At 38.2% G+C, this 16,995-nt stretch overlaps 1 protein-coding gene across 1 annotated transcript in view; it reads left to right on the forward strand.

The window, feature by feature from the left end:
• The first annotated feature begins 1,264 nt into the window (after positions 1–1,264).
• Positions 1,265–16,995, forward strand: part of LOC150084140 (sphingosine kinase 1-like) — a 105,397-nt gene continuing 89,666 nt past the window's right edge. The window contains exons 1-2 of the mRNA XM_090376131.1: positions 1,265–1,697; positions 12,172–12,324. Coding sequence (XP_090232257.1) covers positions 1,265–1,697; positions 12,172–12,324 — 586 coding nt within the window. The remainder of the gene's footprint in view (positions 1,698–12,171; positions 12,325–16,995) is intronic.

A 16,995-nucleotide genomic window follows, 5' to 3' on the forward strand; every position in this document is an offset into this window, starting at 1 on the left:
GAGAAAAATAAATAAATAAATATTTTAGAATAAAGTGTTAGTTTGGTTTTTCTGGTTGTTAACTTAATTTCGCCACATTCCAGCGTATTTTCGCAAAAAATAAGAATGTGGCATTGGTTGTGCTGCTCTTCTTGGACTAATGTTATTAGTGGAGTCCTACAGGGTTCGGTGTTAGGTCCACTGTTGTTTTGTAACCTCTCCTTACAAAACATTGTGAGAAGCGAGACTTTAGTTTCTTGTTCTCGTAGTAGGATTTTAGGAGCATTGGCGAATTATGACATATTGCTCCTTGTATATTGTCTGTGAAATGCTTGTGGTCTGAGTCGATTTTCTGTTTGCTGGGCCAAAGACCGGAGTATCCGGGGGAAAAACCATGCTTCCCTTCGCCTGAGACCGACTTACTCAGCTACGTAGTGAAAAACGCCCATAAAAATTTCTGGCGTCATTGACAGAACTCGAACACAGTTTGTTTCCACCCGGTGTGGGCAAGACGGCGATTCTACCAACTGTGTTACCCACGAGGATATGAGTTTTGTTCCTGTGCCCAGAGATTTATGGTGGGATTTTAAATTCAATGTCGGTTCTGAACTGATCATCTCTTTTGTTTCCAATTCCTAACCTGGAATTTCTTTTATTTGTGAAATTATTACTTAGAAGAAGAACTCTTTATTGCATACAAAACGCACATGCTGTACGCAATACCCTTTACGGCTACAAGCCAGGGGTTAACTTCTATTACAATGAGGTTATTCTTATATTTGGAGGAAAAGTATTATGTTATGCCATATGTTAATTATGGTGTTTATAGTTTTCAAAAAATGCGCATACCTCATTTATTGTATTTGTATTCTTTACTGAAATAAACACATACATTTAGAACATTTTTGTATTTTTTTCTAAGTATTATCATTTTGTCTCATCATTGCTACGTCAGTAGTTGCCTTCAAGGTCAGATCAACAGGTGTTTTAGTACGGTAGTACAAAACTAGCTGGATTTTAAACACGGTTTCAGTATTTTCTTAGTGTGCTAAGAAGGCAGATGTAGAAAATATTTTATTTGTAGCAGTTTCATTGTTTAATTGTGATATTTTAATCATTTTAGTGAATTGTTATTACAGCCTATTTTTTGCTGCTGTTACTGCATGATTTTAAGCTCTTGGTTGTGTGTTCGTTAATTACAGAAGAAGATTTTCGATATATCGCAAAGGAAAATTTGAAAACTAAAAGTTTTTATGTTTTGTCTTAGTATTCGTAACTCAAAAAGATGTCGGGTACAGAATTAAGAGAGGAACCTGTGATTTTGGAAGATATATTTAGCTTGTTTCCTGTTTATCAGCGGACCAATTCTTATTGCCTAGCACGAATCACTGAAAAATATATACACATCAAAACTGGGACAGCAGATAAATATAAACATGAATATATTTCTAATTCTGATATTACTGGATGCCACGTAATGAGATCTACTGCAAGTAAAAGTGATCCAACGGAAGGTAAATCGGCATTTTTCTGTGTTTATTCGTATCCTCTTAAAACGAAGACCAATTTGCTTAATACGCACCATTTCCGAGAAAGACATGTATTGACATTAGAAATGCGGAAACACGATTCGTTTGAAGAAAATCTTGATGAAGTAAAGAAATGGTACATTGTAGTATGTTGCCTTATTAGAGGGATACCACTCTTCGGAAATAATGGTAAAATACCATCTTAAATTTTTCTGAAATTCTTGTGCATATGAAAACAAAACAGTGATCTTGGTTTTTTTTAATTTTGTACGTACAAAAAGTGATCCATTTATTTATGTGTGGTTATTTATTTATTTATTTTTTTTTTTTTTGTATATTTACTCAGTAGAACCAGTATATACAGCCAGTGCCATTATTTCATTTTATGACACTGGCTGTATATACTGATTCTACTGAGTAAATATACAAAAAAAAAAAAAAAAAAAACTACACATAAATAAATGGATCACTTTTACATAGAAATGGTGAAATGACATTTTGTGGTCTTTATGTTTATAGTTATCTGTATATAAATTATGGTGTGTGATATTTCCATCTAGTTACATTCATGGCTTCCAGCCTGTGACTTTTTTGCTAAAAGGGCATTTGAGAACTATCCCAAATTTCATCACCAAGCCATTGTCATGAAATTTACCATCATGGGAGACAGGCATATATATGTTTCCATTTCGTTTCAAAGTTAAGCTCCCAAATACACCCTCATGGATAGTACAATTGGTAGAATTGTGGCCCTCCTCACACTGGGTGGAAAAGACCTGGGTTCAAGTACTATACCGTCAATGAAACGAGGACTTTTTATAGGCCTTTTTCATGATGTGACTGAGTTAGTCTCGGGTGAGAGTAGCATGGTTTTTTCTCATAGAAACTTGGGTTTTTCACCCAGCAACAGAAAATTGACCATAGAACACACATAATTTACAGATGGTATATATGGAGCAATATGGCCTTAGGTGCTGATTCACCTAAAACCCAATAACAACAACAAACTCCCAAATATAATTTGAGAGCTTCCCTCATCCAGTGTAGCTGTCACATGTGACATAATGGTGATTGCTGTCTTACACTGTGGAAAAGGCTTGCGTCTGAATCCCATTGAAACAGAAATTTTATTGACTTTTTTTCACATCGTGGCCGAATTAGTCTATCTGTGGTGAGGATTACATAGCTCCTCCTCGCCACACACAAAAAATTCCATTTTTTAATTAATCCAGAAAAGGAGTCACAAGCAGCAGTCACAACAAGCAGTTTACATACATAATATACATTGATGTTTAACAGCTTTAGTTTCTTTGGCAAAAAAAACAAACATTCTGTGTACACCCATTTTTTAAGATAGTAGCAGATAATTGCCTGACACAGACCCCCCCCCCCACACACACACCTATTTTAAAAAATTCACTACCACCGGAGATTCCATCTGAGTGAACCCAGGTGCTTCCAAAAATTTGCCGATCCATGCACCAGAATGTTCAGAGGAGTAACAAGAAATTCTGTTTTTAGTGCATAATAGGAGCTAGCTTCATTTTGTTTGAAGAAGGGTTACCTGAAATTTCATTACTGCTGAGTACATTAACAAATTTCCATCATTATAGTCTCATACCATTTTTTTTATTTGTTTGAAATGCTATTTACAAAATCAGTCATTTCCCATTATTTCTTTTGAACTCATAGACATGGTTGCAGTATAAAGCAAGGATGTGGGAAGCATTTTTTGTGCTGCCATCCAAAATTAGCAGGTGTATTTGTCACAACCCCAAAATCTTGGCTTTTTACAACAACTACTAGGCTTTTCATATAAACAAAGAAATGCTGTTCAATGCTTTACCTAAATGGACGTCAGATGAACTATTGAGATGCATGGCAGAGAACAGAAGTACACAGGAAACTTATCTGTTAGTAATCCTGGGTATAACTTCCATGCACAAGCACACTGTGGGTGATCACCCAGGTGTGAACCAACGTAAGCAGGGGTCGAGGTGCGATGCCCACACCACATGGAGGAATGCCACCCCTCTGTGTTATCAGGAGACACTAGGTGGTAGATGACTCATCAGCCATTGCAATACCACCAATTTGCTTATCGGAGGCTTGAAGTGGTGGAAAAAATTGCAGCCATTATCAACCCACTGCAGGATGGAAGCCTCCTCAACAATTCATGCTGAGGGAAAATGGACCATAATTTACCACGCTGGTCCAGTGCAGGTTGGCAGATCGACCGTATCAGCAGTCAGGGGCTTGAACCCCGGTCTACTCAAAGAGCGTGTGCCACTGCACTCCCGCTCCTGACCACTCGGCTACGGAGTGGTGGAACCCATGTTTAATCTCCAGAGCTAAGTTCCAGCCAACCCTTTCCATCTCTTCCATCATGCAGTATGACTGATGACTTTGGAGGTTATGATGGACAATGGACATCATGGCGAGATTAAAACTTCCTTACATTTCAAGGATACAGCTTTAAAATGGTGTTCCCAGGCCAGATGCTAGTTAGTACACCTGACTGAACCTTTTGCTAACTCTTTAGGAGGCTTCCGGATCAGCTAGTGTATAATCTTGCTACCTCTACTCTGCCAGATAGTGACTGGAGGGAGTCTGAGTAGTGTGTATGCGGGGAGCATTGTTGAGGCCACGTTATGTCAAGGATCTGGATATTTTCTTACTATGTGTATGCCATATCCAAAAATTTCATTACTTCATACAGCATGTCCCCCCCCCCCGACTTTTTCTTACTATTGAATAAACCATGAATTGTAAAACTAATAGAGTAAGCTTATTTGCGAAAAGATCTAAACCTCCCAAACACTTCCTATTCATTTCACAAATATACGTGGTCTCAATTCTAATCTCAACGATGTCCATTTCCACTTGCAGTCTGCCAAACTCCATGTACTTTCTCTGACAGAATCTCAGTTATTGGTTGATTCAACTACTGCTCATCTCAGTTGTCCAAATTATTCGCTGTATGATTCCTTTCGCATCAAAGGTGGTTCTTGTGCATATGTCTATTCCGACATTCCCTGTCAGAGACTTGGTAATTTGGAATATCCTCTTTTCGATCTTCTCTGGCTTAAAATCTCTCTACCTCATTGTGTCAAATTCGTCTGTTGTCTGTACCGTTCTCCCAACTCCACTAATCACTTGGAGCTCTTTGACTTCCTCTCTTGGCAACTTGACTTTCTCCAGTCCAACTTTCCTAACAGTGAGTGAATTTTCCTTGGTGATTTTAATGTTCACAACTCCAGCTGGCTTCCGTTTTCTAGTCACACCAACCCATCTGGTTAAGTTGCCGAGGCTTTTGCAATTACTAATGACCTTGCACAGAATGTTCGTTTACCTACAAGAATACCAGACAATCCTAACCATACAGCCAACACGCTTGATCTTTTTCTCATGAACAACCCTTCTAAGTACACGGTCGAAGTGAGTGGCCCTTTAGGCACCTTAGATCACAACTTGATGATTCTCTTCTCCAATGGAGCCTTTATCTCATGGATATTCCCAATCTCGTATTGTTTGGCATTACAAGAATGCAAAATGGGATGACTTGCGAGATTTCTTTTCCTTGGTCAGATTACTGTTTCAAAAGTTTTGATGTCAATGTTTGCTCAGATCATGTTAGTGAAATTATTCTTGTAGGCATGGAATCCTTTATTCCACACTCCACTTTAAAATCTCGTCCTTTATCTAAACCTAAGGCTGTTCAAGAAAACATTGCATATTGTAATTGGCTTGTTTCCAATTCTTCAGTTTCAATTTCTGCCTACACCAAAGCTTGCAATAATTGTAAAGTAGTTATTAATCAGTCCAAACTAGATTTTCAACAGGCTGAGTAGAAAACTTGCTTCTTGCCCTAATGGTAGCCAAACATTCTGGTCTCTTGCCAAAGCTATTGGCCACAACTTTTGCCCATCACTGTTCCCACCTCTGTCAAAACCAGATGGTTGTTATCACTTCAGCCAAATATAAAGTTGACCTGCTAGCATCCCATTTTTCCTTCCAACTCGTGTATTAATGATCTTGGTAAAACACCTCCCACCATTCCTAACACGCTCCATTCGATGCCTCCTGTGGTCTTCCGTCAAAAGGATGTCAGAAGGATTTTGACGAATCTTGATGCTAAGAAAGCTCCAGGGCCTAATGGTATTTCTCCACTTGTTCTGAAAACCAGTGCTCCTGAACTTATTCCTGTTCTTTGCCACCTTTTTTCACTTTCTTGTTCCAAAGGTGTTTTTCCTTCTGCTTGGAAATTTGCTCGTATTTAGCCATTTCTTAAAAAGTGACAAATCCTTCCCATCTAATTATCGTCCCATTGCAATTACTTCTACTTTTTGTAAAGTAATGGAGAGATAAATTAACTGCCAACTCTTAAACTACCTAGAAACCTTCTGTCTGATCAACGATCGCCAGTATGGATTCCTTCAGTGTCGATCCACTTGTGATATTGTGGCTTATGTTACCCATTTATGGACAAGTTCAATGGAAAAGTTTGGTGAAACACAAGCAGTTGCTCTTGACATCTCAAAGCCTTTCGATCATGTTTGGCATAAAGGTCTTCTAAACAAGCTTCCATCTTATGGTTTGCCAACTGTTTTTTGTAATTGGCTGGAAATCCTATCTATAGTTTTGCCGATGATAGCACATTGCATTCCACTTTCCATTTTGAAAAACCTTACCCTGCTCAATCAGCTTCAACTTCTCTAATATCCGCTACCAATTCCTTAAATGCCAATCTCCAGTGGGGTAGAGACTTAGTTGATTTCAATCCTTCTAAAACTCAGTCTTGTCTTATATCTCGCAAAAAAGGATTCTTCTGCTGCTGTGCTTATCTTTGGTGACACTCCGATTTCTAGGCAAAATGATATCTCTTTTGGGAATTACCCTGACTTCTAATCTCTCTCGTCACAAGCACATTACAAATATTGCTTCCTCTGCATCTAAAACACTTGGTTTTCTCTTTCGCTCTCAGCGTTACTTTTCTTCCAAACAGCTGTTCACTCTGTACAAATCGCAAATCCACCCTACACCATGGAATATTGTTCCCACATCTAGGGCGATGCCCCCAAAACCTCTCTCGGGCTTTTAGATTCCATTCAGAAGAGGGCAGTTATGTTAATTAATGACTCCTCTCTAACAGAGTCGCTTCACTCGCTGTCTCATAGACATACTGTTTCTGCTGCATGCATTTTCTACAGATACTTCCATGGGCACTGTTCTTCTGAATTGGCTTCTATAATTCCCACTCTCTCTTTCAAAACAGTCCAAACATGTGCCGCCAACATCCATTTACTGTCCAACTTCAAATTCACGAACCAACTTTTCATCTTTCTCGTTTATTCATTCAGCTGCTATTTTCTGCAACAACCTTCCTTCATACATATTTCCTGAAAATTACAGTCTACAGAAGTTCAAGTCTAATATGAACAAATATCTTCTTTTGTCTTCTCAACCTCCAACCCAAGCACGGTACTAAGTACTATAGGTTCTAATACCTCATGTTTGGGGTTTTCATTAAAAAATATATATATATACATAGAAATAATCAGGTGATACAGGAGCCTATGGTAGATATAAATTAGTCTGTAATCAAGTCACAAAGGAAGTCAGGTGAGCTAAGGCTGATTATGAGAAGTCTCTGACAAAGAATGCATAGAAAAACAGCAAAGACTTCTATGCTTACATTAACAGTAGAAGGAAGGGGTTGAATCACATAGGGACACTTGATGTTTGTGGTTTAACTGTTGATGACTCTGGTCAGGTTCCATATAAATTGAATAGGCAATTTGCATCTACATTCCATGGAGGGGAATGTAGAAGGGAATCTACCAAATAAGGGGTTCATACTACTGATTTATGGTCATTTCCACTATCTATTGATGGTATTGCTTTTACAACCTTTATATTTTCTGGGTTTTGTACTTCTGTTAGTAATTATATAATCAATTGCTGATTTGCTGCCTTCATTATTTGTCCACTTTATTTTATGTTAATATTAGTAGTGGTAAATAATGCGTGGAAACAAGCTTATACAGCATCAGCAAAAAAAAAAAAAACTACTCCACCTTATCTTTTTATCCCCTATAATAATTTGTCTAATTCTTCCTTAAATTTATTCAAACAACCCATTTTCACAACACCTGAAGAAAGCTTGTTCCAACAATGAATCACTGTTTGAAAGTAAATTTTCACATGTCTGTCTTACATCCATCCCTTTTCAATTTAAATATATATCCCCTTGTGTGTGTTCTTCAAGAAAGAGTAAGGATGCAATTAGCATTTAAATTATTCAATCCATTTTAAGCTTTAAACACTTCAATCAACTCTTCTCGCAAGCACCTAATTTCCAAGTACTGCAATTTGCAGAACTGAAGTCTTTTATGGTGAGTGCCCTTCTGTGACTAATCTTGTTGCCCTTCTCTGCACCTGGTCCAATAAATCCACATCTTTCTTAAAACGAGGCCTCCAGACTTGTGTGCTGCCTAACCATTGCTTTATACAACTGGATAATCACAGTGTCCTTGCTGACAAAATTTATTTTTATCATTTACAGAACTCCATGAGCTGTCCTAGAAGCCTGTCTGCTGCTCAGTGAACATCATGCCAAGCTGTAAAATTACTCCTAGGTCTCTTATGTTCTCTACCAACTTGAGTGTGGTACCACCCAATTGGTATGTTGTTCTGGAGTTACTACTACCCATATGCGGGACCTAGGTTTTAACAGAGGTGGGCATAATTTGTGGCCACATTAGAGCATTCTGGTCTCTTTACCAAAGAGACCAGAATGCTCTAATACCATTTGGACAAGAGGCAAGTGTTCTACTCTTAACCTGTTCAAAATCCGGTTTGGACTGATTAATAACTGTTTTACGATTGCTGCAAGCTTTGGTGTAGGCAGAAAATGAACCCGGAGATTTGGATACAAATGAATTGCAATATGCAACATTCTTATCTTGAACAGCCTTAGTGCATTTATTGGAAAACCAAGGTTTAACTAAAGGATGAAATTTTAAGGTAGATCATGGAATAAAGGATTTCATCATTGAAGAATAATTTCACTGGCATGATCTGAATGAACATTGATATCAGAAGATTTAAAACTGTAATCCAACCAAAGAAAATAATAGACATCTCACAGGTTATCCCATTTTGCATTCCTGTAGTACCATACAGTGTGAAGTTGAGAATGGCCGTGAGAGGAGACCATTGCCAATTTGTCATCTGAAGTGTCTAGAGGACCACTCACCTTGACTGTATACTTGGAACGGTTGTTTGTGAGAAAAATCAAGTCTTAGTTGCCCTCTGAATCACAGCCTTTTAAAATGCACTGCTTGCATGATGTTTGTGGAGCAATCGGGTACGGGACATGATATTGCCATGGGGGATGTCTTTGTGTGTGCACGATGCAAGGAGTGTAACGAAATCAGGCGACAACTCAGCATTGTTATGGGCCTATATGAGAGCTTGAAGGACAGGGTGGATGCCCTCGAAGGATCTAAATTTAGGGGCCCATCAAGCTCTCAGCTGCCCACATCAATGCTAGAGCTTGCACTTGGTCATCACGCAACACAGCGGCAACCCCCAAGGCAGAATGTGCTGGTCCCACAGGAACTAGTAGTTGTTGGTGACTCTATTGTCAGGGAAACGGGGAACATGCTTTGTAAAAAGGATAGGTGGAACAGGACCAGGGTATGTCTGCCAGGGGCAAAGGTTGATGACGTTGTAGAGCGGATATCATCTTTTAAGGGCACAAAAGGTGATAAAGTTGTACATGTTGGCACTAATGATATTAAGAGTAGGAGACTGGCAGAATTACTTAACAAATACAGGTCACTGTTGAAAAAAAGGAAAAGGAAAAACATTGAGAAATTTAACTTTCAATTTCCCCCCAGACCCATGAAGGTATCTTAATCTAATGATTAATAGCCACTGACTAAAGGAAAACTTCCATCATTCCAATCTGTAATTCTTCTCCTTTAGTTTGAATTTATGCCCCTTGGTTCTAGCAGCATTTAGTATCATGAAAATTTTGCCTTCATTTTTTTACTGTCCCCTCTCCAGAGCCTTATAAATCTGTGATTCCCTCCAAGTACCTAGTTACCAGGCTCTATAGACCACACATTTATGTGTGGTCTACAGAGCTTTGTAATATATTTAAGATATCCTGATGATATACACTGAGTGATCACTGAATTATGACCACCTACCTAATACTTCGTAGGTTCTCCTTTTGCCCTCAGTACAGCAGATATCCGACATGGCATTGATTCAACAAGATGTTGGAAGCATTCAGGAGGTATGGCTAACCAAGCTGTGTGTAATGCAGTCAACAATGCAATTATGGAGTTGATTGGTGTATCCAGACACCTGATATGCCTTTCCATAGTGCTCCATGGGATTGATATCGGGGGAGTTCGGAGGCCAATCGATATGCTGGAAGTCAGAACTGTATTCCTCAAACCATTCCTGCATGCATTGTCATCCTAGAGGACACCATCGCCATGTGGGAAAAAGTGTAACATAGAGGAGTGTACACAGTCAGCAAGCAGTTGACGATAGCGGAGACCACTGATACGTTGTTCTACATGCACTAGGGGGCCAGTGAAACATGCCCTACACCATACAACTGCCTCCCCCGGCCTGCACTTTTGATACCATGCATGATGGAACAAGAGCCTCATGTTGTTGATGCTAAATCCGTACATGCCATCCACTGTGTGGAGTAAATAATGTGACTCATCCGACCAGCACACCTTCTTCCAGTCTTTTAACATTCAACTTGCATGCTCTTTGCACCAGGTGAGTCTTTTATGCTGATGAACCTTGGTTAGGAGAGGATGCCATAGAGGTTGTCTGCTGGTATAGCCCATACGTGCGAGTGTGTGACACATGGTCATGGCAGATATTGTTCCGGGTTAGCCCATGTTGTATTGGTTAGTCAGCCCTTGAACAGTACTGTGCCTGTTTGCCTGTACGAGTCGTCGGACCCGGCGCTCGCCTCTAACTTCAACCTTTTGCTGAACTTTGCAGTTTTGCCATCAGGTTGTTGTTTGACATTTTTATGCCACTCCTGGTACACTTTAACTACAGCAACTCTCGAATACCCCACCAGGTCAGCCGTTTGGAAAATTGAGCCAACAGCTCGTCAAGCTCCCACAATCTGTCCTTTATCAAAGTCCGATAAATCCTTCCTTTTACCCATCACACTTGGAATTTTACTGCCTACTGAACCACTGACACCTTATCTATGCTACGTAGGTCAACTAACTGTGCACTCTCGTACCTCACGTGGTCAATGGGTTGCATTCACTTTTCATAAGAGGGTAGTCATAATTCAGTGATCACTCAGCGTAAATGTTATCAGGATATCTTAAATTTGTCTGCCTTTATTGGTGTTTCACTCCTCATATGTTTTAAAAGTACAGCAATATGCAGAATTACAAATATACTCAGTTCATAGTATACTGCATTGAAATTAAAAAACTGTTTTCTTACTTTTTTGAAGAACTAATGAAAGTATGCTTATCTCCTTTGCAGCTAGTATTTTTGAAGTTTGCTGGATTTGTGAAATAAAATAAAATACAAAAGGATTAAGAAATGAATTCAGTTCAATAGAATAAAGAATTAAGAAGGATTTCATCTTCTGGCACCTCTTCTCATCAGGAGCTGCAAAGCATTATCAAATGAAAAAATTAACTGAGTTGAAATTAATTGGGTATGACCAGGTTGAAAGCCTCTGTTCCTACGCTGTACAGACCACAATTGCACAAATTAACTAGCCAGTTCATATTGAAGAACTAAACCCCAGAAGAACTTCATCAGTGAATACCTTCAAGGTAGAACCCTCTTAATGGAAAAATCTATTTTTATTTAATATCTTTTCTCAAACTCTCGTATCTGTTGAGATATTCCAAAATTGATTGATTTTCCATCAGGACACTGTGAGGTTGTTCATTGAAGTTCTTGGAAGACTTTCTTTAGTTCTTCAAGCTTAATTTGATAAGTACTTCAATTGATTGTCTCTTAGTATAGGGTCATAGCCTTTCAACTCAGCTCGATGCCATATTTTGAATTTATTGAAATGCTCTGTCCATTGGTTTTGTTTTCCCAGTCCTGGTGGGTCCTGGTGAGATTAGGCCCTATTAGACAGAAGCCTTCTTTAATCTATATTTAATTCCAGTTTATTCTTTATCCTTTAAATTTTATTTTAAAAGTCTAATGACCTTCAAAAGCATTAACTGCAGTGGAAGCAAATTCATCTCAGCAAGCTTTGATCTATTTTTTTAAGTGCTTCTAATAATAATAATAGCAATAACAATATATTTTTAATCCAAATACAGTGTAGTGAAAATTGAGTAAACAAATATGGTAATTATTCATTTTTAATCAGTAAGCTTAACACCAAATTTTTCAGCATTAATTACTATACCCTCTTTGTTTTTTAACACACAACAAAGTGTATACATGATTTTCTTTTTTGCACATCATTCGTAGATTCTTTCTTTTATGCATAAAATCAAAAACTATTTGCAACATATCACTCCATCCTGTAATAATTATTTTAAAAGTATGGTTATTCATACTGAACTGAAATAATAGATAGATATTTACTTAATATTTATATATACATGAAGAAAAATATTATTTTTAGGCATTAGCATACCTCCTTCACCCCCTCCACTTCGCCGGCTCCTAATGTTAGTAAATCCACATAGTGGACGTGGAAAGGCACTTCATATATTTAAAGAGCAAGTGGTTCCTGTGCTTAGAGAAAGCAATACAGACTATGAATTGGTTATTACTGGTAATTATTTAAAATGTTTATTTATAAATATTTATAATCATGCTACCTTATTAAAAATTTAGTAAAGTAAGTAAAAAATTTAGTAAATTTAGTAAAAAATTTAGTAATAGTAAAGTATTTGCCATATAGTGCAAGGAAGCCACAGGCTTTTGCTGCACTGACAAAAAAAAAAACAACAACAAGTAAATAAGAAAATGCAAACTATATGCTTCCCTACTCAGAGGTTACTATTCAGTTGACCTTTTAATTTATTCAAACTGTCAGCCTCAACTACCGGCGAGGGCAACTTGTTCCAGCAATCAAGAATTCACTGGCTAAAAGAAAATTTCCTATAATCTAATCTAAACCTCAACCCCTGTAGTTTGAATTTATGTTCTGGAATTGTTTATAACAGTGAGAATTCCACCTTTATTCATTTTGCTAATCCCTCTCAGAGCCTTGTGAACCTCAATCAGGTCACCTCTGAGGTGCCTGGCTGCTAAGCTCTGTAGCCCACATAATTGGAGTCTTTTCCTCATACTGCCATCCTTCTGCTGATCTCACCCTTTGAGTTGCCTGTCTTTGGACCCTTTCAAGAAGCTTTTTTTTTTTTTTTTCAGATGAAGTCTATACTTGAAGACAGTATTCCAAATGTGGTCTTACAATTGCCTTATACAGTGGAATTACGACCTCTTTATCTCTACAGGATAACATTCAGTAAATCACTGATAGGATACCATGGGCTTTCCTGGCTGCCTGTTTACACTGTTCAGAAAACTTCATATCTGCCCATATTGTAACTCCCAGATACATTTTCTCCTCATTCAATCCCACCAAGTGTATAATTTATTTGTGGGTTGCTATTCCCCAAGTGTAAGATCTTGCATTTAGTAGTATTAAAACATAGCTGCCACTTATCTGACCATCTTTGAAGTCTGTTCAAGACATCCTATAGGAGTGCTGCTTGGCACTGATCAATTACGACTCTGCCATTCTTTACACAAGCTGCAAATTTTGACATCATGCCTTCTATCCCTTTGTCGGTGTCATTTTTGAAAATGAGAAACAATAGTGGTCCAAGAACCAATTCTTGAGCGACCTCACTCCTGATGTTACTAGGTGGCAGTGATCACAGTGTGCTGAAATGGGATTTACTCAGAGGTAACTAACATCAGGGGTAAAGGGAAGGGTTTTTGCTTTCGTAAAGGTGACTACGGTGGTCTGCGATAGTATTTAAATTCTATATGGTGGGACCAACTGATGATGTTACCAACAGCAAATTCAAAATGGGAGGCATTCAAAAAATTTATCTTGGAAGCTACTAGGCTTTACATATCAACTAAGAAATGTTGTTCAGGGTTTAGGCCTAAATGGATGTCAGATGAACTAATGAGACATGTGGCAGAGAAGAAAAATTCATGGAATACATATAAATTAATGGGTGACATGGAAGCCTATGATAGATATAAGCTGGTCAGTAACCAAGTCACAAAGGAGATAAGGCAATTGAAAGGCAAATTATGAGAAATCCTTGGAAAAGGATGCAAAGAAAAACAGAAAAGAGTTCTTTACCTATGTAAACTCTAGAAGGAAATTGATGAATCAGATTGGTCCACTGGATATTGATGATCCTGCTCAGGTGGTTAACAAACTAAACGAGTATTTTGCATCTACGTTCACACATGAGGAGTTATTCAGGAAGGGGAATGCCAGAGGTGAAGTTAACTCTGGCAGTGAGCTAGATGATTTTTTTAATAACTGAGAGGAAAGTGGAGGAGAAATTGTTGAAGATAAACATAAAAAGGCACCCGGGGTGGATGGGATTTATCCAGTTATATTGTGAAGGAGGCAGCAAACCCTTAGCCATAATTATGAGAGCTTCTTTGGACTCAGGTGAGGTAGCCATAGACTGGAGATGTGCAAATGTGACCCCAATTCACAAAGGAGGATCAAAGGCTGATACAAGTAATTATAGACCTGTGAGTTTAACTTCTGTTCCAGGAAAATTAATGGAGGCACTGGTTAAAGAAGCACTGCAGGATCATCTAGACAAGATTTCAGTTATAACTCTGACACAGCATGGTTTTGTTAAGGGAATGTCTTGCCTGACCAACTTGATTGGATACTATGATGCAGTCACAAAAGAACTGGATGCAGGGAATAACTTTGATATTATATATTTGGATCTTAGAAAGGCTTTTGATACTGTTGCACATGGAAGACTGCTGCACAAATTGGAGCAGTATGGCATTGGAGGCAAATTGCTGCTATGGATAAAGGGGTGGTTGAGGGGGAGAAGATAGTGTGGTAATCAATGGATACTGCTCATCGTGGACTAATGTTATTAGTGGAGTCCCTCAGGGTTCAGTATTGGGTCCATTATTGTTTTCTGTATTTATAAATGATATTGATGATGGTACATCAAGCTTAATGTCCAAGTTTGCAGACGATACAAAGGTTGGCAGGGTTGTTAAGGACACTACTGACAGTATGCTGCTTCAACAGGATCTGGAACGGTTGAGCTGATGGGCTTGAGAGGGGGCAAATGAAGTTTAACATTGACAAATGTAAAGTACTACATATGGAAAACAGTAACCCCAGAGTAATGTATCAACTCTGTGGTATTACACTGACAGTGGTAGAAAATGAAAAGGATCTGGGGGTAATTGTGCAGCCAGATATGAAGTTTTCTGAGCAGTGCAGATGCGCTGCAAGAGTAGCTCGTGGTGTCTTGTCAATGATATACAGGAATTTTTCTAGCGGGGATAAGGAGGTGATTATTCCCTTGAATAAGGCAATGGTCAGTCCACGCCTTGAGTACTGCATACAGGTCTGGAGGCCTCATTTCAAGAAGGATGTAGAGCTGCTGGAACGAGTATAGAGAAGGGCAACAAGATTAGTGAATGGAACAAAGGGTTGCTCTTACGAAGAAAGGTGTAAGTTTTGCAAATTACAGTGTCTGGAGACCAGACACCGGCAAAGTGATCTGATAGAGGTGTATAAAGCCTTGAATGGTTTGAGCATGCTCAATGCTGATTGGATTCTTCCTCTTGCTCAGAATAATCACCTGAGAGGACATAAATTCAAATTGACGAAAGACAGATGTAGGATAGATGTGCGGAAATTTGCCTTTAGCCAGCGGTAGTTGGTTGGTGGAACAGACTTCCATCCCTTGTTGTGGAAGTCGATAGCCTAAATAAATTTATAATAAATAAGGTTGTTCCAGAAAATGGAAGTTAAAGAAATAAATGAGGAAAAAGAAAAGTTGGTCTGTGAGTTTGAAGTTGGACAGTAAAAGGATGCTGACTGTTTGCTGCACATTTTTGGACTGGAAGAGAAAGGGAATTATAGAAGCCAAACCAGAACAGTGGATGTGTTTGTAGAAAAGGCAAGTAGCAAAAAGAGAATGTCTATGAGACAGAGTGAAGAAACTTTGTAAGAGATGGGTCATTAATTAACCTAACTGCCCTCTTTTGAATGGAATCTAGAAGCTTGAGAGAAGTTATGGGGGCACCACCATAGATGTGAGAACAATATTCCATGGTAGGGCAGATTTTGGAATTGTACAGAGTGAATAGATGTTTAGAAGAAAAGTAATGGAAAGAGTAAGAGAAAACTCAGTTTTTTAGATACAAAGGAAGCAATATTTGTGATGTGCTTATGCCAAGAGAGGGAGAGATTAGAAGTCAGAGTAATCACTAATAGAGTTATATGACCTTGTCTAGAAATCTGAATGTCATTAAAGATCAAACACAGGAGCTGAAGTATTCTTTTTATGAGATATAAAGCAGGACTGAGTTTTAGAAGGATTAAAATCGACTAAATTGTCTTTGCACCACTGCAGAATTGCCTGAAGATCAGCATTTAAGAATCAGAATTGGTAGTGGATATTTGAGACTGGATGGTGCAATGCAGTGTGCTACCATCAGCAAAACTATGGATAGGATTTCCAATCAATGTAAGAAGCTCATTAATATACAAGAGGAAAAGGGTGGGAGAAAGAACTGAACCGTGAGGAACACCGGCATTAGTGGAGAAGTTAGAAGACAGAGCTCTCTACCATCACCTGCAGTGAGCAATCAGAAAGAAAACTGGATACCCAATTACAAAAAATAGTTGGCAAACCATAAGATGGAAGCTTATTTAGAAGACCTTTATGCCAAATACAATCAAAAAAGCTTTGAAATTTCAAGAGTAACTGCTTGAGTTTCACCAAACGTTTCTGCCAAATTTGTCCATAGATAGGCCACATAAGCCAGTAATCCAGTGGCAGTTCAATTTAAAGTTACATTAAATTGCCTTGGTTATAAGGCATGTAGACATAGATAGTAATAATAATAAACAAATACTACAAAACATTAACTGGACACTTGCCATTAACAGACTTGGGTAATCTTGAAATTTTATTTAAAAATAAAATCCATGCTTCAATTTTTATTTGTTGAAAATAGATTAATAACTTTTTCATTCAAGTTTGGTGCACTGTTGGCCAAACCTTTCTCTATTGAAAGCATTGCTTGAGCATTTAGCCTTTCCTGATTCATAATGCTCCTTAAAAAAATGTTTTTATTCTTTTTAATGTTGAATGGCAGTGTTTAGGCTCTGAAGTAGTCATTGGAATGGTGAAAAGAATTTTTATGAGTTTTGTAAGTTTACCAAGAACTTCAGCTAGCTTATTAGCACACAGTTCTG

Source organism: Mastigoproctus giganteus, chromosome 6 (assembly GCF_048544385.1).
Source record: "Mastigoproctus giganteus isolate SK-2022 chromosome 6, ASM4854438v1, whole genome shotgun sequence".
Classification (NCBI taxonomy): Eukaryota; Metazoa; Arthropoda; class Arachnida; order Uropygi; family Thelyphonidae; genus Mastigoproctus; species Mastigoproctus giganteus.